The 26,024-nt window shown below is 47.6% G+C and overlaps 9 protein-coding genes across 9 annotated transcripts; 5 read left to right on the plus strand and 4 right to left on the minus strand.

Moving 5' to 3' along the window:
* Position 1: 1 nt before the first annotated feature.
* Positions 2–2,463, minus strand: POJ06DRAFT_255395 (Mis12-Mtw1 protein family-domain-containing protein). Its single transcript, XM_056187891.1, has 7 exons — positions 1,660–2,463; positions 1,593–1,605; positions 1,102–1,539; positions 885–1,052; positions 754–827; positions 612–697; positions 2–559 (listed from the first exon to the last, which is right to left on the minus strand). Exons 1-7 carry the CDS (start codon positions 1,966–1,968, stop codon positions 166–168), a joined length of 1,482 nt encoding a protein of 493 aa, XP_056043550.1. The 5' UTR covers positions 1,969–2,463; the 3' UTR covers positions 2–165.
* Positions 2,464–2,887: 424 nt separating this feature from the next.
* On the minus strand, positions 2,888–6,706 carry POJ06DRAFT_268972 (phosphatidylserine decarboxylase-domain-containing protein; the record flags this gene model as incomplete). Its single annotated transcript, XM_056189346.1, has 11 exons — positions 2,888–3,037; positions 3,102–3,363; positions 3,415–3,515; positions 3,567–3,813; positions 3,862–4,003; positions 4,060–4,234; positions 4,298–6,068; positions 6,120–6,202; positions 6,259–6,417; positions 6,481–6,525; positions 6,584–6,706. 11 exons carry the CDS (start codon positions 6,704–6,706, stop codon positions 2,888–2,890), a joined length of 3,258 nt encoding a protein of 1,085 aa, XP_056043551.1.
* A 964-nt stretch (positions 6,707–7,670) lies between these two features.
* On the minus strand, positions 7,671–9,598 carry POJ06DRAFT_255412 (Anp1-domain-containing protein). Its single transcript, XM_056187892.1, has 3 exons — positions 8,478–9,598; positions 8,326–8,422; positions 7,671–8,273 (listed from the first exon to the last, which is right to left on the minus strand). The coding sequence occupies exons 1-3, from the start codon at positions 9,259–9,261 to the stop codon at positions 8,108–8,110; spliced, it is 1,047 nt and encodes a 348-aa protein (XP_056043552.1). The 5' UTR covers positions 9,262–9,598; the 3' UTR covers positions 7,671–8,107.
* A 1,603-nt stretch (positions 9,599–11,201) lies between these two features.
* On the plus strand, positions 11,202–14,021 carry POJ06DRAFT_255419 (Transketolase, thiamine diphosphate binding domain-containing protein). The gene is made up of 6 exons (XM_056187893.1): positions 11,202–11,364; positions 11,532–11,571; positions 11,648–11,750; positions 11,807–11,949; positions 12,011–13,459; positions 13,516–14,021. The coding sequence occupies exons 1-6, from the start codon at positions 11,305–11,307 to the stop codon at positions 13,776–13,778; spliced, it is 2,058 nt and encodes a 685-aa protein (XP_056043553.1). The 5' UTR covers positions 11,202–11,304; the 3' UTR covers positions 13,779–14,021.
* Positions 14,022–15,060: 1,039 nt separating this feature from the next.
* POJ06DRAFT_197995 (Asp/Glu/hydantoin racemase) lies at positions 15,061–15,729 on the plus strand (the record flags this gene model as incomplete). Its single annotated transcript, XM_056185090.1, has 1 exon — positions 15,061–15,729. The coding sequence occupies one exon, from the start codon at positions 15,061–15,063 to the stop codon at positions 15,727–15,729; it is 669 nt and encodes a 222-aa protein (XP_056043554.1).
* A 688-nt stretch (positions 15,730–16,417) lies between these two features.
* Positions 16,418–17,328, plus strand: POJ06DRAFT_268976 (uncharacterized protein; the record flags this gene model as incomplete). The annotated part of the gene is made up of 4 exons (XM_056189347.1): positions 16,418–16,457; positions 16,508–16,722; positions 16,786–17,070; positions 17,128–17,328. The coding sequence occupies 4 exons, from the start codon at positions 16,418–16,420 to the stop codon at positions 17,326–17,328; spliced, it is 741 nt and encodes a 246-aa protein (XP_056043555.1).
* Positions 17,329–19,512: 2,184 nt separating this feature from the next.
* Positions 19,513–21,011, plus strand: POJ06DRAFT_197597 (uncharacterized protein; the record flags this gene model as incomplete). Its single annotated transcript, XM_056185077.1, has 2 exons — positions 19,513–20,454; positions 20,505–21,011. The coding sequence occupies 2 exons, from the start codon at positions 19,513–19,515 to the stop codon at positions 21,009–21,011; spliced, it is 1,449 nt and encodes a 482-aa protein (XP_056043556.1).
* Positions 21,012–22,037: 1,026 nt separating this feature from the next.
* Positions 22,038–24,767, plus strand: POJ06DRAFT_255429 (glutamate-cysteine ligase-domain-containing protein). The gene is made up of 4 exons (XM_056187894.1): positions 22,038–22,295; positions 22,418–22,490; positions 22,580–22,779; positions 22,843–24,767. The coding sequence occupies exons 1-4, from the start codon at positions 22,285–22,287 to the stop codon at positions 24,638–24,640; spliced, it is 2,082 nt and encodes a 693-aa protein (XP_056043557.1). The 5' UTR covers positions 22,038–22,284; the 3' UTR covers positions 24,641–24,767.
* On the minus strand, positions 24,768–25,633 carry POJ06DRAFT_255433 (NADH-ubiquinone oxidoreductase B18 subunit-domain-containing protein). Its single transcript, XM_056187895.1, has 3 exons — positions 25,407–25,633; positions 25,166–25,287; positions 24,768–25,102 (listed from the first exon to the last, which is right to left on the minus strand). Exons 1-3 carry the CDS (start codon positions 25,447–25,449, stop codon positions 24,971–24,973), a joined length of 297 nt encoding a protein of 98 aa, XP_056043558.1. The 5' UTR covers positions 25,450–25,633; the 3' UTR covers positions 24,768–24,970.
* Between the last annotated feature and the right edge of the window lie 391 nt (positions 25,634–26,024).

The raw sequence follows: 26,024 nt of genomic DNA on the forward strand, positions 1-26,024 counted from the left end.
TCCTTAGTGGTACAGAAATTATCAATAAACTAGTTTACTAATGCATAATAACAAGGCAGAACTTGCCTCTTAACCTCGACACCACACAAAATAGGTAAACTCCCAACTTGAATGTTTATCATACATCTACTCTTATTCCAATAAAAGATATTTCTAAGGCAAATATCATAGCCGATCGACTTTCGTTAATGTTTGCAAAATTTCCCGCATACCCACACCTTCAGTGCCAGCAATCGTACGAGCCTTCTGTTCAGTTTTGGCCATGGCACTGGCTACGTCCCGCAGAACTTGGTCGGCATACTTTTCCGCAGCGGCCGACAATGCCTGGACTCTGTGCATCGAATGCCGCAGGGAATCGAGATGGAGTTCCACATCTTTGGCCGCCAGTGCTATAGCTTCCGCACTCGGTTGTGACTCGTCGGTAGTCATACCTGCTTGTCGTGACAAGAATGCAGCTTCTTTCGGTAATAATAACGACACATCAATATTGGATGATGGTGGAACTATTGGCTTAATATCTGCCTCAACTTCTGCCCAGGCTTTCTTCTCTGCTCGCAGCCTGGAAATGCTGTTAACATTAGTTCTCTCATAATCCACCCTAAGGTACATACCGCTCTAATCGTTTCTTGAACTCGTCTATCTTGGCTAGATTTGCGATATTCTGCGGATTTGGCTTCTTCAGCCGATCTTCATCATCCTGGAAATGCGGTTAGTTTATACTTCTATCAGATCACGAATCCTGGATACACATACAGGGCGATTCCACCAACTTGTCGATATTTTACCATCTGTTAAATCTCTTAACAATTGTTCCTCAATCACGCGAGCTGAATTACGTTAATCTTAGTAGAAGTAAATGCAGATAGAAAACGAGCCAACCGTACCAATCGCAGCGGCCGGTGAATGAGCCCAGCGTTCTTTCGCGAGATCCTTTGTCTCCATACTCCGATGTGCACACCACGTCAGAAGTTGTTTCATGCGATGCGGATCTGGCAAGTCTGAATCTAAATGCTTGTAGAAGTCCTCTGACGATATATCGGCATGCGGTACAGCTAGATTGGGTGAGTATATTAGAACTCTTTGAAAGCAAGACAATCGTACCAACTAGCCCGCTGCTCAGCGAGCTCGCCCGTTTCCCGCGTAAGCCTAAACTACTCCGTCGACCATTCGGAGCGTGTTGCCGTAATTGCTGATTCCGTCTGATCATTGGCGTGTCGGTAAGTGGGAGGGATACGACTGTAGTCTGCGACTCTTCTGAAAATGATTGAGTCGAATCTAAATTAAATGCCTTTTTGGTCGATAGATGGGACGGTGGTGGCGATGGTTTACTGGCTCCCAGTATCGGAGACTCATCTTCAAAACTGAATGGCTTTCGTAACAGATTGGCGTTGTTGAATGTCGCAATGCTACTGGCTTGTGTTGCGTTCCGTTTTGTTATACCGTTCGTTGCTGCTACTGGTGACGCATCTGGAGGTGGCAAAGGTGGTGGTATATTTCGCACTCTGGTAAACACGAATCCGTCGTCGTCCTCTGCTGGAGCTATGATAATTAATGTCAGCATAGTTACAACTATGATTATTAAAACGCATTACCTTTTCGACCCTTCTATAGCACGGATTGTTAGCATGTTTGACATCTTAGTAAATCAATACGTCATACCTTATTTTTCCGTGAACTTTCTAATATCTTCGTTTCAGCAGCGACAGCAGCCGCTCTCCTTCGTCTCGCAGTATCAGGAGCGGCGCCACTAGCTCTACCACCAGCATTTTCCTTCTCACGCCGTACCGCCAAAGCCTCTTCAACACCTGCTTGCTCTCCATTACTTGCCTCGCCGGCTTTCCGTTTCCGACCTAACCTAGTCGTTGACGGCGGCCGCATCGCGTTCGATAAATTAATCGATGCTGTTAAAGTAGACCCTCCTACTGGCGGCACAGTCACTGTAGCTACCGACGCGTGCCGTGACGGCATAGCAATTCTCTCAGGTCGTTTATCTAATCTGCGTTTGCCAAATGGTGTTAATCACGCGGTGTCAATGCTGTTTACTATACTGTTGATTTGAGTTGATGCATAAAACTCCTCCGCTGTGCAGGTTCCCAATACTCAATCGCACAATAACAAAGCTCTGATATCTGCTTCACAATGGAATATTCCTTTTAACGCGTCGACCGATTATACACTTCCTCGTTGATATGCGATGCCGAGGAGCGAATACTTTGTAGCTGTGATAGCAGAAACACCCTTTGACCAGCTGGAAAATCCTCTTTTGACGAACTGCTGCCTCAAGTCTGCGAATACTATCACTAAACAGCACACCTTGTCATAATAAATTCCGGAGGGCTAAGCCGAGCGGTGTCGGACGCGTGGTGTCAAGATGATTATCTTGGTAACGTCGACCTGGCCGTGATGCAATGCCAGACGAAGGTGGATGGCTAGGTTTTGGGTTCGGTTGTTGTCAGATGCTGGTTGTCCCGGCAACGGCCAATCCCAACAACGCGAAAGCGGCGCGCTCGCAGATGTGGGATTTGTATGGGGTGCTCACTCAAACAATGCGATCAGCAAAGAGCCATCTGTCTTAGTTAAAGCAAATTTCAGCTCTAAGATGCATATATATGCGCATGTTTTCCAACGCATGCACGAAATTGTTAATGAGTTGTGGCACGTTCAGCTAGATTCTGCACGATTCACCTCTCACACTACCGTATCCAAGATCAATTGCACCGTTCGAGCCTATCAATAGACCGACATACTTAAGCGTATTAGAATTTCACAACAACGTGGAAAAGATCAATTAACATCCAGCTTGCAAATAAGAATTCTTAAATTATGTATTTTTGGGCAACCACCGCAAGCTCTCGTTCGCGACCATACAACAGCAATATGTCTCAGCCTAAAATTCGTCAACCTTGGGCGCCAGACTACCCTCGATTCTCCTTGCAGCCTCTACTTTCTCTTTTTCTGACATCTCCTCCACTTTGCCATGAACCGGAAGCCGTTCATCCACGTCCGGTGTATGACCGATGGACATTCCCACGCGAATCTAGAATAATTATCGATCAATTCAAATTCTACATTTAGATAGAACTGTAGTCGGAGCATCTTACCAAGGTTTCCAATGAATCTTTCGAGTTACTAATAAGATCGGAGTCGAATTCTAGTTTACCAGGTTGGAAAAACAAAAGCAAGGTGCTCCCGCCAAACTGAAAATACCCGAGTTCTTCAGTACGAGATACCCGTTGTCCTTCTTTTGCGGTAATTACTGTGCTACCGACCATCATGGCACCGATGCAGACAACCATGACTCTTCCAAATTCGTCGGAATCAATGGGAACGAGGACGCGGACATTCTCACCATAGACATCGAGGCTAATAATCATTAATAACTCTCAATATACCAGACGTGAATGGAGTGCGTACTCCGATCTGATTGCCATCGGATTGACAGTATAATAAGCTCCTTCAATCAACTTGGGGCGGCCAAGAATGCCATCCACGGGAATATGAAATCTGTGATAGTCCTGAACTCCGGTTAGCCCACCTATCTCAATTACTACATCACTCAAGCTTACTTGAGGAGCTAATCTAAAAATCCCCATAGAACCACTGACAAAGTTCTTAACTTCGTCAGGATAGGCAGCACCAAATAGACGTCCAAGACTAAACTCCTTTCCTTTGACCCAGATCTGCGTTGCTTGGTCGATGCTATCGAAAACGACCGTACGGCAGTCAGCCGGTGAAGTTGCAATCTTTGGTTGATCCGTTGCTGCACATGGTCGTGAACCCGGCTTCAGTTCGCGGTAAAAAAATTGATTAAAACTAATGCCCAGTTAGATTGCTTTCGTACTTGTTCATGGACTTACTCACGTCTTAAACTCATCTAGCGACTTTAAGACTTCCGACAGATCAAGTTGGTGAAATTCGATGAATGGCATAATGAATTTCACAGACTGACTGTCATCATACTTCTTGCCTTGTTTGACACTCAACGAGGCCAGGATTCTCCGGACTGACATGTCAACATTAGAGTTATGATGCCACGGAGATTACCTCAGAAGTACTTACTTCTTTTCCGCTCCATTTCCCGGCTCTTGAGACCTTTGTACAGCAAACGGATTCCTAAACGAACATACGTGCTCATGCGTTCTTCAGAAATGTAGCCGGTAATTCGATCTTGAACAAGGATGTTTGCAGAATTTGCACCAAGTTTGTAACCACCATATCCAAGTTTTGAAACTACCTATTCCATAAGTGAGTCCTCAGTCCTGCGTTACTGCTTAGCAAATAGACATGGACAATCTACCTTTCCGACCCATTTCCTCTTGGCTTGGTCTGAAGTCACGTATGCATTCATCGTTAAGAGATCAACCTGCTTCCAGTCCAGACTAGCGCACATAGCAAGATGTGTAATAATATCAACCTCGGCACGTTTATCAAGTCTCGGTTGATGGCAAACGGGACATTCCCTGATCGTAATGACATGCTCCTCAGCCTTCTCCTCTATCTCCTCATAATAGGATTCAACTGGAGTTGCGGCACTATCTTGCATACTGTCATCAGATTGTTTCGTACTCGATTCATCTGTCGTGTTCGGCGTCTTCTCAGGAGATATTCCCTCGTCCGTTTTGAGAGCACGAAACTCGTTCTCGAACCGCGAGTAGGTGTCTTCGACCACAGCATCAAACGACGGGTCTAAACGGTCAGCGACTAAACGGCCATATTCTTGGGCAGATCTAGTTTGCCGAGCACTAAATTCCGATTCGGCTGTATGCGGAAATAGACCCTCCGTAGAAGCCGCCGCGATTGGAAATGCATGCTCAGTTAACTTTGGACGTCCATCACCGTCTTTGTGAAGTTGGTGCTCCAAGCAAATAATAGTTTCGTCGAAAGTCAAATCTTCGTCAAGTGTTTTGCCAAATCGTGAGAAAAAGCCATCCACCGTGGAGCTATGAAGTGTGGACCCTAAATACTCCAACAATTCGTCCAATTCATACCGAGAAATCATGCTACTCTCATCACCATCATAAAGAACTAGCAGATATTTCCAGAACTGTTGCCTTAAAGCTGCATACGGAACATACTTTGCTCGAATTTGAATTTCTGGACTATGCTTGTCCTCCCACCGCGATTTGTGCTTAAGGATTAGCGGGATATTAAAGGTTGTCATAGACTGATCCATGGACTCATTAGTTGCAGCACCTGTATTCTTCACGGCGTCCCATAGTTTTTCTGGATGGTCCGAAGAAGGTACTGGGGTATGCGAACGCGATGGTACCTGAGATGGACTGCGACTGCCTCTGCTTCTGGACTGCCCCCTGGAGCTTGTTGGCCGAGTAGGCAATTGAGGGAGCGGCATGTTATAGAGACCAGTATCAGGATCCGGGTTTGGGCCTAGTTTGAGAATATCTTGTACCGGGATCGACGCCTTGGCCACGAAATCGTTGCTAGAGAGTGCATCTCGATCTATGACAGTTAAGTTGAATGTGTATCCTTGCTCATGTCGAAGAATCTGGAAGAGGACTTTTTCGTTATATACAGGGTTCAAATTGTGTCTCTGAACTCCTGTGCGCACCACGCTCTTTCCAAACGACACAACAACAAAAGGGTCCATGTCGAATCCTGTTCTCGTGACATTGCGCTCTGGTGGCAGATCCGCAACCTTGACGATCTCAAAAAAGACGACGCCTACGACATCCGCCAAGCTTCCAACGTGATACGGCTTATGACTTCGTCGACGCCTCAGTCTCAATCGACGACGTCTAGAAGTCCTGCCGGAAACATTCGCGGAAGAGCTATCTGCAGTTGTTTCGGGTGAAGTTTCACTTTCCTCCTCGTTTCCCTCATCCGAGCTCTCCGAACTACTACTATTGTCAGGCACACTGTCGCTGTCAGAAAGATTCATTAACGGCGCCGCGGGATCAGGTCGTTGCGACACCAGTGTCTTCCATTTGCTCAGGAGAATCTCATTGGTTGCACCAGGATCAAGAGGACAAACAAGAGCAAGCTTGATGTAGATATAGCCTCTCACATATGTTTTCCTCGCTCTAGATGAATATAGCGGATACCATTGTGGCCTAATACTATTCTTAGTCTACTACCGGTATGCCATGTCGTCCATCACATACTCGTTTTCATCCTTGTCAACGACCTTCACATTACTCTGGTTAAAGTTCTCAATGAGAGATATGTCAAAGCTTCCCAAATAGTCCTATAAAGAGAATATTAACAAATTTACAGATCAGTTGCCGCTATAATGTATATTACTTTCGAGAAGCGATCTTTGTCCCACAAAGTTCCTTCGAGAATATACTCCGAGTCGGTAGGATAGAGTCCAACATTGAACACTGCGTTCCATTCCGGATTCAATGTCTTCGGAATAGACTGAGTCGTGGCTTTGAAATCATCCAATACGATTACGGTGTACTAGTTCGTCGACTAGATTAGTTTCTACCTCAAATGCCATTCTGTATTTCAGTAGTCCCGCACCGGATCGCTGGTACCGCCTCGATCGAGTGCGGCTAGATCTTTTGCCTAGTGGGCGTTAGCACGGATCCGGTTCGTTCGCAGCACTTAACATAGCTGGTTTTACCTTTAACACGTAGATCCTCAAAATAAGCGAGGGCTCTGCAAGAGCAGGATGCGGGGAAGCACTTCGACTTGGTCCGGGAGAGATCCCTGGCGTGCGCCGCCCTAGAATACTAGAAAGAACCATTGCCTTGCGCTACGCTCCAAAGAGAACGATAAATTGGAAATGCGCAGAATTATCTATTGACGCGAAGAATTGCTGTGCATTAAACATGAACGTGGCTGAGTTGTTGGAACGCGTGCCTGTGCTGACGAGTTGTCTGTATGACATCGACCGTGTCGCAGGAGGCGGCTCGCAAGTTTGCATGAGATCACCCCTACACGACGCACTTTTAATAATTACGCAGACATCCGCAAAAGTTCTGTGCCTTGGAATTGTCACTAGTCCTGTAAATGTATTTGAGTTCTCAATTGACAATTGCCACTTGTTTTGTTGGCAAGCGTCGACAATACTGAGTTGAAAGATCAACTAGCAGGCCCTGTATGACATCATTGGCAATCTCAAGGATGATCGAGTCTCGTTGGCAATCCGAGGCCCTAAAAAAAGGTCAAGAGAGTCATGCAAATAAGCCGCACGCTATAATTGGGTTTGCATATGACAAATATACTGTGACAAGCCACTCGGGGGGACCTGCTTTGCTGCTGCACGGCGTTGGAGGAAAAGAAAACTTGTTTCTTTGAGTGTCCCCCAGACGAATACTCAGACCAGTATCATGTCTTCCGCATGTTGACTGTTCTGGCTCTCCGAACAAGATACAAACAAGGCTGTGGCGGATGCGGATATGGGAAAATTTGGCGCCTTTTGAAATTGGGAGATATGTATCCGCCTTTGAATCCGCCTTCAAAAATTTGCAAAATTCATTAAGTTAATATTATATAGCTATCTTAATATCTAATTTCTTTAAAATTTCGCAAAGCTCACTAACATGATATTTGAATTGCCTAAATGGACTCGCTTGTAGCGGACCCAACCTATTTGGTCCGTAATCCCCGCTACATGTGAGCACGTACGCCAGTGCTAGAATAACCTCTATAGTCACCCTATTTCATTAACATGTTCATCATCTACTTTTCAGACCATAGGTTGACTTATTTGATACTGCGCTTCTTTGTATACGCGATTGTTTGCTGAGGATGGCAGATTTTGACCGTTTTTTAAATTTAATTAGTACGAATTATCCGCCATATCCGCCATCTGCATCCGCCAAATCCGCCTATCCGCCTACAGACCTGGATACAAAGGATATTGAATTTATACACCATTAGCCGTATACACAGATACACAAAGTAGACATATACACAGACATGGACTTCACCCGTCAAGCCCAGGCAATCAGACGCCAAACTGAAAATGCGCCGAGTCTTAAATCACACTCATTCATGGTACTAAATGGAGAACCGGATGAGAAGTATACAACAAAACAAACTTCTAACATTTAAAAGAAACGGTAAAGAAGACCTATGCATTAAGATGATATACAGCGGATGTACCAAACTTTCTATGACATCTTGATCAATATTATTGCCGCTACTCGTTATAGTGATAAATCAAATAGTTTGGTAGCCCATAGGATTGATATCCCAGTCGCTTGGCCATCTTGGCAAAACCCTCTGATTCTATTAAGTGGTAGAATGGGAATGAAGGGAACATTGCGCCGTCACGGTGAACTTCCGCCTTCACTAGCAAAGCAGTACTGTCACAATTAGTTCTACAATTCAATTATGACAATTTGCACTATAACTTACGCTCCCACGCCATCTAATTGAATTTCTTCGTGGAGGTCGTTACCTGACACATACTGATAGGACATTAGTGTACGATAAGTGGCCATCTCAGCGTATCCTAATGCAAAATATTAGATATTATTGTGGACCAACGAACCGCTTAACAGACGTACCTTCAAAAATAACCTCGTCATCACTCATGTCTTTCGCCATTTGCAACGCTGTATCACTGTCCTGCCAACTATTGAAATCATACGCTCGTATCTTGTTCTCGCCGTGATCTACATATCGCTGATAGCAATTCGCAACTATAATCGGCTTGTTATGTGCCGCGAGGTCCTGCACGAGAGTACGCGGAGTCTCGACGATATCGGCATCCAACCACAACACCCAACTTATGCCAGCATTGATCGTCGTGGTGAACAATGAATTTCGTGCTCGCGCCATCGCCGCCCGCCGTTCTTTTTGTCCGCTCAGGGCGTGCCTATCCTTTTCGCTTTGAGAAAACGGGCTATCGAAGTCTTGTCGCAATATCGTGACCTTGGCAAAACGGTTCTTCTTCGCCCCGGTTTGGAGTTTCTTAACTGCTTCTTCCAGTCGTAATAGCGCGCTGTTAGCCTCTCTGCCCCTCGGCAGGATAAAACCCACTTCGATAAGTTCGTGTGGATAATCGAAATTTATGAGGTTGTTCCAGTATTCGTCGTAAAACCGAGCAATGGGTGTCAGGATAAGAACGCGCTCGTGTTTTTCAAATGAGTGATGTGTCGACTGAAGCTCGTTAAGTTGGTAATGACTGATCGATTTCGTCCCGCCAATAGCTGGTGGTGGCCGTTTCTGAGCTTTTGATGAAGATGAGGACGACGAAAATAGATAGAAGAGCAGTAGCAATGACGCGCCGACAATGGTGATAACACTTAGGGGCCTGCCACGAAAACCCTTCGATTTATACATCACCATTTTAATGCCTTTTCTAGCCCACACTTGGTGGTGGTTTCGATATGCAACAATCTGGTTGCGTACAATGATACTCCTCTGGACGTAAGGCTAAATCCTCGTAATCACTGAGCACTTAGCCAGGCCAGCAGTTTGCCCGCCTGCAGTATCACAAAGTCCCACGCGTTTGGAAACAGTCCACAGCCAGCCTATAACACCCGACGCAATAGTATCGAACAAGTCAAACAACCAGGGAGTTCCTATTCATCCACAGAAGGGCAAACCTTCAGCAGCTGAACTGGAACAAAATTCATGAGTCCCACATCAAAAGGCGAAGTTAGATACATTGAATTTGGCGAGCGCGCGGCAAAACTAAAGTCCGTGCATATATGGCGTATATGCTATCCATCGTCTTACTTGATGCTTCATATTGCGCTGGCTTTGGTGTATATGGATTTAACCGCACAACAACATTAAAATCACGTGATGCTAACAAGTCTTTTAGTGCCCGGCGGGAAGCTCAATAGCCATCTCAGTATCAAAATAATGGCTACAGGAGCGAATGACCATCACGCCTTGTACAATGTGACCTTGAGCGGTTCTACTACCAAATCCAAATCACCAAATGACTGTCTGGATTGTAGTAATGTAGTTGAAAGAGAAGGAATCTGATTTCACGAATCGCTTGTATCTGCGAAAAGCCTTATTCGAGTCAAACTGTATTCCATCAGTGGATGTCGTGTCTCCATGTCGGCAATTCGCAGTATAAACAATACTTCTTCGAGGACAGTATAACATAATTAACATCTGCACCATTTAACTTTGACGCTTGGCTTCGAATCCAGCGAACTCATAATCATGCTATGCTTGCATCTAGAAAAAGTTCCAGGGAACTGCAGCCAAAATGCCGTGCAGCAGATAAATGATTATGAGGACCTGTACCGCTTTTTTTTGTCGATTGAAATGGCAGTTTATTCAACTTACATATAGAATTGTCTGGCGCGTACCGGCACGGCAGTTGTCTGTAAATTCTATTAAATTGTCATCTCGTGCGGCTTCACCGTTCTTGCTGAATCGCAATGGTAATGGTTTTTTACAATTGTAGAGCATGAAATTTGGGCGCGAAGATAGCCGTAAACGGCCCACCGTGAACCAGGCATTTATGCGCTCTAGATATTGACCGTGTACAATTAATAAATGGTCTTGTTGAATGCTAAGGGCATGCAGATGAGCTTCCGTAGGCCCTGTCTGAGTATCCCTGCGACATCTGTAAGGCTACCATACAGTCTATACCACTAGATATGGCTGGCTACAACCGTGCATCCTGTCCAAAATGGCACCTTCTACAGCTCCATCGTTTACTAATTTTACTAATTAAGCAACAAACATTACCCCACATATAACAGATCATAACAATTAACAAACTATGTTGTTATCAGGTAAATATGTTTGTTAATTAATTCGACAAGATTGTGGTTTTGGTTTGTCCAACGGCCGCCATCCCCCACTAATGGCCCCCACAACGACATACCCTAACCATCAACTTGTTCTCGACAATTTGTTAGCACACACTGCTAACTAAAAGGTAGAGATATTATTAATGCCACTTATGTCCGAGAATCTTAATATGCAGCCGATATTAATTCCATCTTACTAGAGTCTGATATAATTAACAGTTATATTCCCTTGGCGCTGGAACAAGTCGGATCGCTCGGTCGAGCGCGGCAGTAGTTCCGGGTGTACTCGGCAGCTGGACGTGTTTGGTCCGTCAAGATCGATAGCCGCAGGCCCAACATTGATTGATATGCACACATGGCGAACTGTGGAGCACGGATTCAAGTGGGCTAGTAACACGCGCATTAGGGCATAACCGCCATGAGCCATAGCATATAAGGCGCAAACTAGGCATTTGCGATCGATGTTAGGAGTTAATAATTGGGCGCTCTGGTACGCGGCGGTCACTTAAAACGGGCGTCTCCAGCCCGTCACCCTCTCGCTATTTCTCTGTTATCCTCTGTCACTACTCCCCGCCGGACTCTTGCCAATTGCTTCAATTCCGCAGTAAAGATGGCTCCTTCCTTTGACAAACTCGACACTCTTTCGATCAACACCATCCGTCTCCTTGCGGTAAGTTTCCTGTCTGGTTGGTGTGGCGATGCGGCGACTTGTAGCGACTTGGATGATCAATCGAAATAGCTCTCATTCGGAGATTGTGGCCGGAATTCATGAGAGATATTGATAGAATACGATGTTTGTCATTTATTTGGACCGCAAACTGATCAATTGCTTGCTAGGTTGATGCTACGATCAAGGCCAACTCAGGACACCCTGGTGGTACGACTGCCTTCACCGTTTCTTTGACTTTCAATCCAAACATGGGACAAATGGCTGATCATATCCAATCATGTAGCTCCTATGGGTCTTGCTCCTGTCTCTCACGTCTTGTTCAACAAGTTCATGACCTTCAATCCTAAGAACCCTAAGTTCATGAATAGAGACCGATTTGTCTTGAGGTACGCCATTGATGTGCTACTACTGATTTAGATATTAACAATTGCTTGTCGCGTAGTAATGGGCATGGTTGCATGCTGTTGTATGCGCTTCTTCACCTATATGGATATGAGTTGAGCTTAGATGACTTGAAGAGCTTCCGTCAGCTCGGCTCTAAGACTCCCGGCCATCCTGAGGCTGCCGACACTCCCGGCGTTGAAGGTAAGTTCGTCTAATTCGCAACGCGCATACAGCACGAATGGAATTGCTAAATTCTTCTTAGTTACCACTGGTCCTCTCGGACAGGGTGTTTCCAATGCTGTCGGTCTTGCCATGGCCGAGGCTCACTTCGCCGCGAGATTTAACAAGCCTGGTTATGAGCTATTCAACAACTACACTTATGCTATCATGGGCGATGGCTGCGTGATGGAGGGTGTCGCTTCGGAGGCCTCCTCAACTGCGGGTCACTTGCAGCTTGGAAATTTGATTGTTTTCTATGACGACAACCATATCTCTATTGATGGTGATACTGATCAGGCATTGACTGAGGATGTCCTCAAGCGATATGAGGCCTATGGCTGGCACACTGTCTGGGTCAAGGATGGCGACAATGACCTTGCTGGCATCGCCGCTGCCATTGAGGAGGCTCAGTCGGTCAAGGACAAGCCATCTATCATCAAGGTTACCACCACCATTGGTTTCGGTTCTAAGCTCCAGGGCACCCACGGTGTCCACGGAAACCCCTTGAAGAAGGACGATGCAGCCCATGTTAAGGAACTCTTCGGTTTCGATCCCAACGACTCGTTCGTTGTCCCCCAAGAGGTTTATGACCTGGCTGCTAAGCAGGCTGCTGCCGGTGCTGCTGCTGAGGAGGCATGGAACCAACTCTTCGCCAAGTACACTTCTGAGTACCCTGAGCTCGCTGCCGACCTGAAACTGAGAATCGAGAACAAGCTTCCTGAGGGCTGGGAGAAGGCCCTCCCAGTTTACACCACCAGCGATCCCGCAATTGCTTCGCGTAAGCTTTCCGAGACCGTCCTCAATAAGATCTGCGATGTTGTTCCTAGTCTCATAGGTGGCTCAGCCGACCTGACTGGCTCTAACTTCACAAGATGGAAGACCGCTGTTGATTTCCAGCCTCTTTCTTCTGGTTTCGGCGAGTACTCTGGCCGATATATCCGATATGGTGTCCGTGAGCATGCTATGGGTGCCATCATGAACGGTCTTGCTGCGTATGGCGGGTTGATCCCATTCGGCGGTACTTTCTTGAACTTTGTTTCATACGCCGCTGGTGCAGTCCGACTTTCCGCTCTCTCGGAGGTGCGCCTTATCTGGGTCGCTACCCACGACTCCATTGGTCTCGGTGAGGATGGTCCCACCCACCAGCCTATTGAGACTCTTGCTCACTTCCGTGCTACTCCCAACATTATGGTGTGGCGTCCTGCCGACGGTAATGAGACCTCTGCTGCCTACTACAAGGCTCTTACTGAAACCCACACTCCGTCCATCCTCGCTCTCTCTCGTCAAAACCTTCCTCAACTGGAGGGCTCCACCATCGAGAAGGCTATCAAAGGCGGTTACGTCCTTAAGGAGGTCGACGGTGCAGATGTGACTATCGTCTCCACTGGTTCCGAAGTCTACCTCGCGCTCGAGGCAACCAAGATCCTTGAGTCTAAGGGCTACAAGGCTCGTCTCGTTTCTTTGCCCGACTGGCATACCTTTGACAAGCAGAGTAAGTAGTTTCGTGGTGTTCCCTGCTCTGCGAATTAAAGATTAACACTTTTGCAGGCGAGGAGTACAGACTGTCTGTTTTCCCTGACGGCCATCCTATTCTCTCCGTTGAGGTCATGACCACGAACGGCTGGCAAAAATACTCCCACGAGCAATTTGGCATTAATAGGTTCGGTGCTTCCGGCCCATTCGCCCAGGTCTACAAGAAGTTCGGTTTCACTGGCGAAGGCATCGCCGAGCGCGCTGAGAAGACCATCGATTTTTGGAAGGGCGTTCCTCTCCGCTCGCCCATCCGTCGGGCATTCGCTCAGGTCGAGTAGAAACCAAAAGTTGCCTGGGATTGCTTTTAGATTACTTGTTCCGTTTCGTTTGTGTAATACTCTATTCGTGTGATTTTGTGATCTTGCTTCATAGTAGTTTGTCGACCGTTTAAAATTCCTTTAATGGTAGCTGATGGATCTGTAAAGTGGTCAGTTACTCAGTAATTGAACAAATGTAGTACTCTTAAAATATGAACAATATATGATCAATCACTATAAATTTCAATTTGAACGGAATAATTTTGCAAGCTACACAGACGCACGTGGCTATGCTGGAGAGATTAATACAAGATCCGTTCGAGTAGCGGTCTATCTTCACTATAAACGCAAGCTAATGTCAGGCCCCCCGGAATTTCTATTTATGAGACCTTACTAATGCTGCCCCGGACACCTTCGGCATCAAGCAATTGCGGAGTTATGGTGATCAATTTGACATGGCGATTTCTGCAACAGACTGAGTGTATGTCCAACTGCTAAAAGGCTACTAGAGTTTGTAATCTCAGGACGATTGATAATCGTCTCATACACTTCAAAGAATTGAAGTGCAAAGTCTTCAAAACTTTCCCCCAAGTATCGCCCAATTTGCGCATCAGATTGACCAATTTGCGGCTTTGGTATCAAAATCGTCAAACAGGGCGCAGCCATCGTCTCGGATCTACCAAACGACGACGACAAATTCCCAGCCGAGCGACCAGTTGGTATGATTGAACTTCATATTGACAGCTGGAGAGGACCTCGCTACTGAGCTATTGCTTGAAAGTGCACTTTGGTTTTGCGCGACACATGCCAAGCAAATACTAATCGAGGACCATTCATTTCACCAGCAGTATGGCAGATTATATATCGGTGGTTCATAACCGAGCAGCCTTCCGTAGTTCCTGCTCCGACTGCCATGTACAGCTGACCGCTCAGCGTTAAACTCGAAAACACGAAACGACTCCCCAAGTCAAATTTTCTTACGTTTGCTTCCGAGCTCGCCCAAGGGAATAACTGGATAGGTTCCAGTGGAGGATTTATCTCTTTCGTTCTTTCCTTCATGTTAATTAAGCTCCGTGCTACAGAAATCTGTCTCATACACGACGTCCGCCAGGTTACATTAGGAATTGCTGTTTCGCATGGGCAATCATGAGAAGATATGCTGTGCTTAAGTCTGGTTCAATCAGGTGAGTCGGCTCACCAACCTACAAACTCTAAATCGCGCGGATGCAATGAGAGGGGATTCGTCAGGGTCCTGCTCGGCCAATATCATCCCGAAGCAACACTAGGAATAATTAATTCCAAGATGCCTTCCATTTTAGTCGTCAATCCAAATTCGTCTTCCTCGGTCTCAGACACGCTGAAAGAAGTACTGCGGCCGCCAGCTGAGTTCGACTACGACTACTTCACGGGCCCACTCGGCGGGCCGCTGCAGATTGATTCCGTCACGACGGAGATTACATCCGCGGCGAACTGTTTACCGACCCTGATCCCGCTCTTGGACAACTATGACGGCTTTCTTGTCGCGTGTTACTCGGATCATCCTCTGGTTCATTGCTTGAAGGAGCACACGACCAAGCCGGTGCTGGGAATTTTTCAGGCGTCGGTTCTGCACTCGCTCGCGCTTGGTGGAAAGTTTGCCATCGTCACAACGGTTAAGATATGGGAAGTACTGCTCAGCGAAGCCGTCAGGGCGTTTCTCGGGTCTGAAACGTTATTTGCGGGCACGTTTTCGACAGGCTTGGGCGTGTTAGAACTCCATGATGCGTCGCCGGAAGTGGTGAGTCAGAGGATTGGTGAAGCAGCGCTCAAGGCGGTTCAGAATGGCGCTACAGCAATCTGTCTAGGATGTGCAGGGATGGCCGGAATGGAGGAGGCAATCTCAAAGGCGGTGGGAGACAAGATTAGAGTTGTTGATGGCGTTGTTGCCGGTGTGGAGATTCTAGTGGGTCTAATAAGGTCCGGGCATAAGTGAATTTGTACCAGTAGAACCCCCCTTTAGTCGAATGTTGAAAGCCGATGACCCGATTAACCCGATTTTTGTTTTGTAAATTCATATCCACAACAATGATTTTTCTCATAAGCCGATAACTAAAGCTGTAAACATGGCACCGGCTCAACGAAATTTAGCTGTATGAATCAACCGAACCTCTAGGGAGCGCAGGCTGGTTTACGGGAGACCAATGAGAAGCTGCCGTGGCACTTTCCGTACAATCTATATTTCCGCCAATGGACGTTGATATCTCAGGTCCACTACCGAATCCGTCGAGAAACCATTGGTCAGCCTACCGCCGCGGAAGATGCGGCGACCTGGCAAGCAATATTATAGCTGTGATTTGTCACCGGACACGGAAATAAAGCCCGAATTATCATTTTTAACAATGCCATTGTGCTAGTGTTGGGCATGTCAGCAAAAGCGCACATCCTCCGCTGATTAATTCAACCATTGTTTGTTTTTTCCCCACCAATTACTGCGCACTTGTGAACAATGGGAACCGCCAGACTGGATCTGGCACCATTAATAATTCGCGCAGCTCTTTATCGTGACATGGTATATTGTACAATGTATATATAGGTCTCCCAGATCGAGATGCTGTTGTGTCGTGCCCTGCAATTGAAACAATTTACCTGTTCTTCTCCATTACTGTTGTGGCATCAGCAAAATGACTTCAAAAGTTGTTATCATTACCGGAGCAAATAAAGGTTGTGTGCGGCCACTGAGATCTGATACTGCAACGACTGACCAGAAACAGGCATTGGTCTTGCACTTGCAACCCAGTTCAGCGAGCTTGGATACACTGTGATTGCGACGGTCCGGGCCAAGGCAAAAATTGCCGGCACAGCAATTGCGTGTTCTCCCAATGTGAAGTTTGTCGAGATGGATGCCAGCGACTATGGGACAATCGACTCAGCGGTTGCTGAAATTGGAATGATTGCGCCCGACGGAGTCGATCAGACTGGAATGTGCGTGCTGTAACGGCGTGTATATTCACTGCGGCGGTATTCTTGATGCTAACGTGAACCGTGACAGAATCTTGGAGTCCACAACATTGGTCGCGGGTCCGACGAGTCTGATGTTAAATCGCTTGATCCGGCCGAGTTGGAAACACACTTCAAGGTCAATGTGGTTTCGCCATCGTATTTCACATCCAAGTTAATCCCTTTGCTTGAGAAGGGCCAGTCCAAAAAGATTATTTTCATTTCGTCCGTTGTTTCGTCTCAAGCCGTCACCAAACAGAATGCGGATTTTTTCACTGCTGCGGGAGTTATACCCGGCTACGCGTCGTCCAAGTCCGCGTTGAACATGATTGCCTTGGTAAGGGACTCTTCTCTGACACGCACATCAAATTATGGAAGCCTGACTTCATTCTAGTATTTCCATAACCAGCTCAAGCCGCTGGGATTCACAGTCGTGCCCATCCACCCGGGCGTCGTGTTGACATCTATGTACGTCACTGGACCTGCAATCACGCCCGAAGAAAGCGCCAGTAATGTACGTGGTGTTGTGGAGCCGTTGTCCCCAACAGATGAATTCTTGCTGAGAAACTATGACGGATCAATTCTCCCATGGTAGATTGTTAGACATTTCGATTGGAGCTTGCTAGACATATTGTCCAACTGTGCGCCACGGGGAGATTATGGCCTTTTGAATTAAGTTTGTTGTATATGGATTACTACCAAAGTAGAATTTAGAAGACCAGATTGAGTACCGCTGACTCTGTCCGTGACATAACACTTGTTCTGAGCTGTCAGTGCCGACAAATTTCCGCAAAATGCGAATCCATAGTAATACTGCGGTGTGCATGGTTTGTTGTCCAACAAGATCTCGGCCTCCAAACTAATATTGAAGCCGCCAGTGACCGTCTTGCTGACCTCGGCAATTGATACACGGGAAGCGCCGATGAGCTTACAGCCCGCACACTCAACTACGCGTAAATCCAAATTGATGTGGCCTTGCACGAGCGTGACGTGGTTGCTAGTGTGCCGGAGCTACAGACCGTCGACGACCTTGAATGCACGTCCAAAAGCTATAGTCTGAGAACTATTGGTACTCGGGTGTTCTCGCTTAGTCCTTGCGCAATTAAATTGCGCAACTAATACAAAATTACCTAACTAACCATATACATTCTTTCGAGACCATGGTGCTGCAAAATCGCCCGAATGCGCCACAATAATGACCACGACTATATCATGGCTAGGGTTCTCAAACTATCTGTAACTCTGAAAATAATATACCCGAGAGTAATTGCCTGACGCGGCTAGCTCGATCAGTCAGAAATGGAGATATTCTTGTAGATGGCATATCACGGTTGCCAAGTCGACCATAGAACGACCCATGACTCAACGATTCTAAAGTTAGGTACATGTAGCCATCCGGCCGGGATGTCTCGATGAGATGAGCACTAACGCTCGATGGCGCTCAGCCATAAGCGACTAACGGAGCATATAGCCGGAATGGATTGAATTTGTCGGCGGAAACACGGGGAGAAGAAGCAATCGCAATATGGTGACAAGAAAGCGACTTCTTGGCAGTTAGTCCATGTATGTTGATTGTAAATTTGGCAAATAGCGTGCGGGATGGCCCTTATGATCCGCTCGTAAATCTCTGCGGAACATACCTGAAACATGTGTGCGGCTCAGATAGTTGCGTGGGGAGGTCGCTCTCAAACCCCCCCACATTTTGGCAAGTCCCCAGTTTAATAAACTCGCTATGAGATATGTGGAACTGCAAATATGGGGAAGGAGCGCAACGCGGGATGCGGGTCGGGGTTCGGGGCTTCGATCAGACGAAGCCTGGGCCACGGAATTAGTAGCCATCGTTTTGCAGGAATGGCGTGACGAGTGGTTACCGATGCTGGTTGGAGAACGCACTCCAATATACGCACTGCGGACTACTGCCTCCGACGTTCGGCTATTCAGAATACGCTTCCGGAATACAAGACAAGGAAGGATCCATAATAAGTGAACGGGAGCCGTGGAGTGAGTCACGATATAATGAGGCTTTTGCCCGGCCGGCAGTGAGGCTGAGACGGTGGAGATCTAACAGTTGTAGCCGATTGCGGAAGTCTAACTGCGGTTTGCCGCTATCATCTGTTCGACAGGCACACTGAACTCCGGTTCTGCCAATTTTGCCGCTTCAGACTGCTCAGAACGCAGCTGTTTGTTGCATTATTACTTTTTTTAAGCTTTTGTTTGTTCCGTTCGGCCGCTTGTGGATTCTGGAGCCTTTAGTTTGGTTGGTCCAAACGCCGCACGCTTGTGGTTGTTCCCCGCACTTTGGCTGGTCGCATTCGTGTCGAAAGCAGGACACTGTGACTAACTCGCCCCGTCGAATCTTCGTTGGTTGGTTCGACGATCGACAGTTGGCAAAACAATATTAATCCTAACGTTGCGACAGTTTCTACGTCACTAAATTTGCGCTGTCTCGGCCTGCCACAGCCTGTGATTCCTGCTGACTGGCATGTGTTAAGCCGATTTCTGACAATACAACTAACTGCCTGTCGTCTCTTCATCGCTGCGCCTCGTCCGATAATCACCTGTCTGCCTCGGAATCGGTCTCCGTTACTCCAGGGCCACTGACGACAAGGATATATTAGATTCTAATTTAATATTCCCGCAATTCGCTCGCTTCTTTTTCTCTTCTCCAGGCTCGCACTCGCGGGACGAGGATGCTCCTGACATATGGCCGACCAAGTCCAGCGATTTACATCCCTACGACCGCTTTCCGGATAGACTGCTAGAATTCCAGATCTTCGCCATGGTCATCGAGGACATAGCATCGCTATCGCTCAATGACAACGCCGCCGGCATCGGCCGATCAGCCGCCAACAGTCCGCCGTCACCAACACCCAAGCCAGCTGCGCATTTCGAGCACGTCGAGACCGTCGACCTGCCCCGCAATACGTCCGACGACTCCCTCTACAGCCTCTTCACAGCCTCGACAAAGAGCACAACAATCGCCCATGCCTCTTCCATCACTCGTCTTCGCGCACCGGTTGCCGATGGACTTTCCGACGTTGCTTCCACAGGCTCCCGCTGCCTCAGCCGGCAAACTTCTTCAGACTCATCCGGAGCCACGATCCCGATATTGTCGGTCCTCGACATCATACCGTCCTCTTTCGACGATATCTATCCCTCAGAAGTGCTCCTCCTGTTCCCTCCACAGCCTCCGCATCATTCATATCCTTACCACTCTCGCCATGCGTCGTCGAGTTCAAGCTCTAATCATGCGCCCGACGAAGGTTTATTCTCCAGCTTTGGCATTGCAGATCTATATCTGCGCCGACCGTCTTTCACGCGACGGGATCTCATTGACTGGGAATTAAATGACCTTCGGTCCCTGTGCATTGTGACTGAGCTCAAGCCAGACTGGATTCCCGACGCACCAACGCCAACAGCATCAAATCATCAGCTTCTTACACAAGCTGTCCCTGTTCTCAGAGAAGAGAACTTTCGGATAGTCTTGCTACCTTTATCGGCCGATGAGGCGACAATCACAGATACACTTGCTAATTCGGATTTATACATCGAATTCGGATTCTCAATGAATCACCGCGTACGCTTAGCTCGCGAGACAATCGACATTTGTTTGCGGAATCGGAGCGATAAATCTGTGTTGACCAAGCCTGAGTGGAGAAGACTCATTGACAATTACTTGCTTGCCCTCGGTTGCGAGGCACAAGGTCGAGTCGATTTTAAGGTGTGTATGCCGACTTGATAATGGCCACATGCTGATTGGCAATGATTTAGAAAGCCGTCATGAACCGCGCTCTGCGAAACCAGGAACAGCTCGCCAAAGGCCGAGGAAGCCTCTTAAAGCGAGTATTACTCAATCGAGCCACTTCTTCAGCTGGAGCACCTCCTTCTCGGACATCTGGGCCAGTGACTGCCACCGCGGCTCTGAAAATGAAAATGACACCTTCATCACTTTCCGCGGCCACGAGCTCGTCACCTAGTCTCCAGGCTGCTACCGCGTTCCTTTCCCGGACCACCAAAAGCACTACAGAGTTTTTCCAGAATTTGGGACCAAAGATGTCGTTATCATCTTCCCCGGAATCTGTTGCGGCGTCGTCTAGCTCACAACGGGTTTCACAACACGTTACAATCCCCATCTTCTCCTCCGCGACTAGCTCCCCACCAGCAAATCCATCCCTTTTAGTGTCGCGCGCAGAGCAAAGACTCATTTGGCGCGATGTCCAGATTCTACTATACACGCGTCTCGGTCTAGATTGGGAACCAACCGAGTTGGCGTTCTAACCTTTCTCACTCAGTGCACGCCTAGCGATGTTTAGAATGCCATTTCTCTCTGAAATTTAGTATACTTATGCAAATAGTTAAGGAAGGGGAGTTTCGCTTGTCTGATTTGGTTGTGAGATACGGAGTTGCTACTTCGTTTTATTGAGGTATCATGGTTAATTCGCTAGAGGCGACGATGGAGTTATTAGGTGTTATGATAATGCACTTGCTTTCAATGCTATTTCCAGTATGCCTCCTACAACCTGGCAGTTGGTGCTGAAACGTCGACCGCCATTCCCTACCGCAATTAACACTTAAAAATAAAATATTTTGCGACAGCTCACAGCTGATAAATACTATCCAGCAGAATAGTATAGGAGCCAGTGGAACGTTTGGATGTCAATTATGGTGTCGAATTTGACACGGTAATCAGCCCATCGCTAATCTTTCCTACTGAGTGCGGCTCAGCTTACAAAGCATCTTGACTCGGAGCACGTATGCATAGAATATGCCAACGTTATTGCTATCTCATTGACGAACGCTGTACGATATAGTCACTGGGTACATTAATCCCCGGCGTCTAGCTACACCAGAACAGACGGCGAGACAATCTGGCATAGCGGTAGAAACAACTTATTTCAATCGGGATGACCGCTGGTTTTGCTTGCCGGCTTAACACGCGAGCCTGAGAGAGGCGGCTCGGGCGAGTGGAGCGACGCCGCAGAGCTTGATTATTGTTGAGGCGTAGACGATTACTAGATGTTTATCGATGAGCAACTGGGATCTTGTAGATGGCGACGACGACATAACTTGCATACAATAACTAAAATATTGCGCATTTTCTCAACCTCGCAACAACGGTTTCAACAAAAGCCGTAATCTCCCCTTCCAAGCCTCACAAATACTGATTAGTAGTCTAGTGACTTGATAACCAGAGATGTCATATGCTCAAGGGATGACATCTGCTGGCAGCACCTGAAACTCTAATTGGACTAATTACGTCAGCACACTCGGCCACCAAAATTTCGGCTCACAACCTTTGGACTGTGGTAGTTTTTCCGGCCCTGCCTACTCGCAATTGCGCTTACTTGACAGATTTCCACCGCTTATCTCATAGATATACCTCGATTGCCAAGGACGCTGTGCCAGCCGGTTTTGATATTTTGTTGTTCGGGGTGAGGTAGAGTGACCGAGTTCCGCCGACAATTCGAGTCACCGTCGCTGACCCTCTGCGACCGGGCACTGCGCGCCATTCGGCAATTTACACGCTCGGCATACACGTACTAAACGCGCAATGGGTTTATTGTAAGTAATGGGCAGTTCTCCTTCTTGCAGAGTTTTCTCGTGGATCACAGGTTGCGCTTCGAATTCACCATGTAATGAATTCAACATGTCCATGCCCGGTAGCTAACGTCTCGCAATTGAAGATCTCTAGGAACTCCGCTACCATGGAAAGACGTCGAGCAGTACGCAGACCATGTCAGAGAGCACGGTATCAAGGTACTTTGGTTTGTCAACTGCGGTCACAAGAAATATTTTGTGTCGGTTACTTTAAACGTGCCATAGTCTAATTAGAGCGTCGGATATAGCAATTCCTACAGATATGGAAGAACACTAAAGATAAGCGGGGAAACAGCTTACTGTGGGGCGACGAAGTTGAGTACATGGTCGTTTCGTACGACGACGCGAACAAATCTGCGCTGCTGTCGTTGCGGCAGGCGGAAATTTTGACGGCGTTGGAGGAGAACGAGAAGAAGGTGCGCAAAACTGAGGATCAATTGGGCGTTGGGTATGTCCGTTACGTTATAGAACGCAGTTTTGGAGAGTTGCAGATTCTAATTTGGGAGAATAGTCCTGGCCAGCGGATTCCGACGTTTCATCCCGAATATGGACGATACATGCTCGAGGCGACGCCCGGGTATCCGTACACGGCGTCACTGGAGGACCTCATGAACGTCGAACGCAACATGAACCGTCGCCGCGAGATCGCAAAGGAACACATGCTGGCGCACGAATTTCCGGTCACGCTGACGTCGTTCCCCCGGCTTGGTGCGCCGGGCCAGTTCACGGACCCGTATTACCCGCCGACAGGAAATGCAAGTCGGTCGTTTTTCCTGCCGGATGAGCTCATTAATCCACATGCCCGGTTCCCGACGCTGACGGCCAATATCCGCGAACGGCGCGGGTCGAAAGTCGCCATGAACGTGCCGATATTCAAGGACAAGAACACGCCTAGTCCGTTCATTGACCCAACGATTCCGTATGACAGAAACTTATACCCGGAAGATGCGAACGCGAGGGAAGGTGCCGCGAAGCCGGATCATATTTACATGGATAGTATGGGATTTGGCATGGGTTGTTGCTGTTTGCAGATTACGTTTCAGGCGACGGATATCGATGAGGCGCGGAGACTATATGATCAACTTGCGCCGCTGGGTCCGATTTTTTTGGCCCTCACGGCCGCAAGTCCTGCATGGAGAGGCTATTTGAGTGATCAAGATTGCCGCTGGAATGTGATTGCAGGCAGTGTGGACGACCGGACTGAAGAAGAGCGAGGCTTGAAACCGTTGAAGAATAAGCGGTTCGTGATCCCCAAGTCGCGGTACGATTCTATCGACTACTACATTTCGCAGGGTCCAGAATGCAGGCCCGAGTACAATGATATAGAGCTGGTCAAAGACGACAAGATCAAGAAGATGCTTACTGACGCCGGCGTGGACGAGAAGCTGGCTAATCACTATGCACACTTATTCATCCGGGACCCTATCGTAGTGTTTTCGGAACTTATCGACCAGGACGATTCCTCGTCGTCCGATCATTTTGAAAATATTCAGTCGACGAATTGGCAGACAATGCGGTTCAAGCCACCTCCACCTGGGACCGACATTGGCTGGCGAGTCGAATTCCGGAGCATGGAGATCCAGATCACCGATTTCGAGAATGCTGCGTTCGCGACCTTCATTGTGTTGCTTACCCGCGCGATTTTGTCGTTCAAGCTCAACTTTTATATCCCAATATCCAAAGTCGACAGGAACATGCAGGTTGCCCATCGCCGTGACGCCGTCATCAACGAGAAATTCTACTTCCGCAAAGATATTTTTGCTCCGCTGAGCCACAGTCACGACAGGCAAACGACCGGGTCGGAAACATCGAGCGAGGACGCGAGTACTTCGTTGTATTCTTCCGATGCAAATGGGAGTGCGGATTCTGTCGTGCGTACGCCGGTCAAGCCGGTTGAGGAAGAGTACGGTTTGTACACGATCGATGAGATTATTAATGGGCGGAAACGAAAATCGACGTCGAAGGGGTCTAGCTCGGACGTCGAGGACGACACGGAGGAGTTCCCCGGGTTGGTCAAACTTGTGCAGAGTTACTTGGACAGTATGTCTGTCGACATCGAAACTCGATGCACGCTGAACGCTTACATGGACTTAATCAGCAAACGAGCCAATGGCGAGCTACATACGGCGGCGCGGTGGATCAGGGAGTTTATTCGGGGCCATCCAGACTACAAGTTCGACTCCGTCGTCGGATCCGTCGTCAACTACGATTTGGTCAAGAAGGTTGAGCAATTAACCATTGGAAAAGAGTGGGACGGTGCAGGCGAAAAGTTGCTTGGTGGCATGGCTGGAAATCGATACAGCAGCTAATCAGTATTTTTTTGGCATCTAATATTGTTTTGAGCTCATTAGATTTGGTAGTTTGTATTTTTTGCATATATTATGTAACTTGTACGATAAATTTGTCGTCATACTTAGAAGAACATAAATACAAATTGGCTTACAATAACTTTTGTCGAGTTTGTTTATTAGACTGTAGTATTTATGTACAAGATATTAACCAAACCTCCGATTGGATCACCGTGACCCCCGTACCCCCCATCAAAACAATGCATAGATCCGACGTTATCCAATCAAGAATCTCTACTAACTGGTTCTATCTCTAGAGCTATCCACCATCATAATGCCCAACCACTATTCTTATGACGACAACGCCGCCGCAGCCTCGGCCTCAGCAGCAGCTCGCGCGGCGACTGCCTTCTCCTTCTTGAGTGCGTTCACTCGAGCTTGAAATTCCATGTACTCGCACTTTTCATACACATGCCGCTCGTCCTGCGATTCAAGATTAATATCTTCTACTGCCAAATCAGCGTGCCCAGAACGGGGGATACGTACCACGCACTTCCATGGCAAATAGTAAAACTCATGACGGCACTTGTTCAATGGAATCAGCAGACTCGCACACCGGTCTCTGTAGGCTAGTGGCAGCTTCGCGTCCTTCATCTCTTGGGCTGAGGCTGCATGATTGCGTTAGCACCTGCTAGGCGTAATTGCCATAGGTGAATCTCGAGGTGAATTGTCCACAGTTTGGCATTACCCTCTGCGGTACTATATTAAGTAAGTATATATCACGTACCGACCCGCGGCCACTGGTAATCTTCAACTGATTCGTGACCCATAGCGATATTGCGAGATTGTCAATTATTAGTGCAAGCAAAAAGACCAGACCCTGCTGCAGACTGTCGTAAATAAAGTACCTCCGAGTCACGCAGGCTAGTAGAATCACCACTCGATATCAGCCGCGTTGGTCAACAGCGGTTGATGTCGAATTCTTGTTGTCGTCTTGTCGACTGCCAAACTAACAGATCAGAACCCTGGAGCGTTCACTCAGCACCCGATGATTGGACGCGATGGATCATCTCCATGCCGAGTAAAATCTCCGCATGCGGCTGTAACTGTCATGTACGATACTCCACGCTGCATGGCACAAACATCGCTCGGTAACTGACAGATCGATTGGCATAAACGCCAATGCGCGTACAGAAAGGGCATAACCTCTGCAAATGTGCATAAGACGCGTAGCGGCTGCAACGCGCAAAAGTAGAGCCATCGCCAATCCTCTAGTGTGAGTGCGAAAGAGAACAGGACACGAACTTCTGACAGTGCTTTTTTTTACTCTACAACCTCGTTTTCATCGGATACGCTGGTGTTGTCGCTGTTCAAGCGGTAGTCGCGTTTTTCAGTGTGGACAGCC

Source organism: Lipomyces tetrasporus, assembly GCF_029532465.1.
Source record: "Lipomyces tetrasporus strain NRRL Y-64009 chromosome Unknown POJ06scaffold_6, whole genome shotgun sequence".
Classification (NCBI taxonomy): domain Eukaryota; kingdom Fungi; phylum Ascomycota; class Lipomycetes; order Lipomycetales; family Lipomycetaceae; genus Lipomyces; species Lipomyces tetrasporus.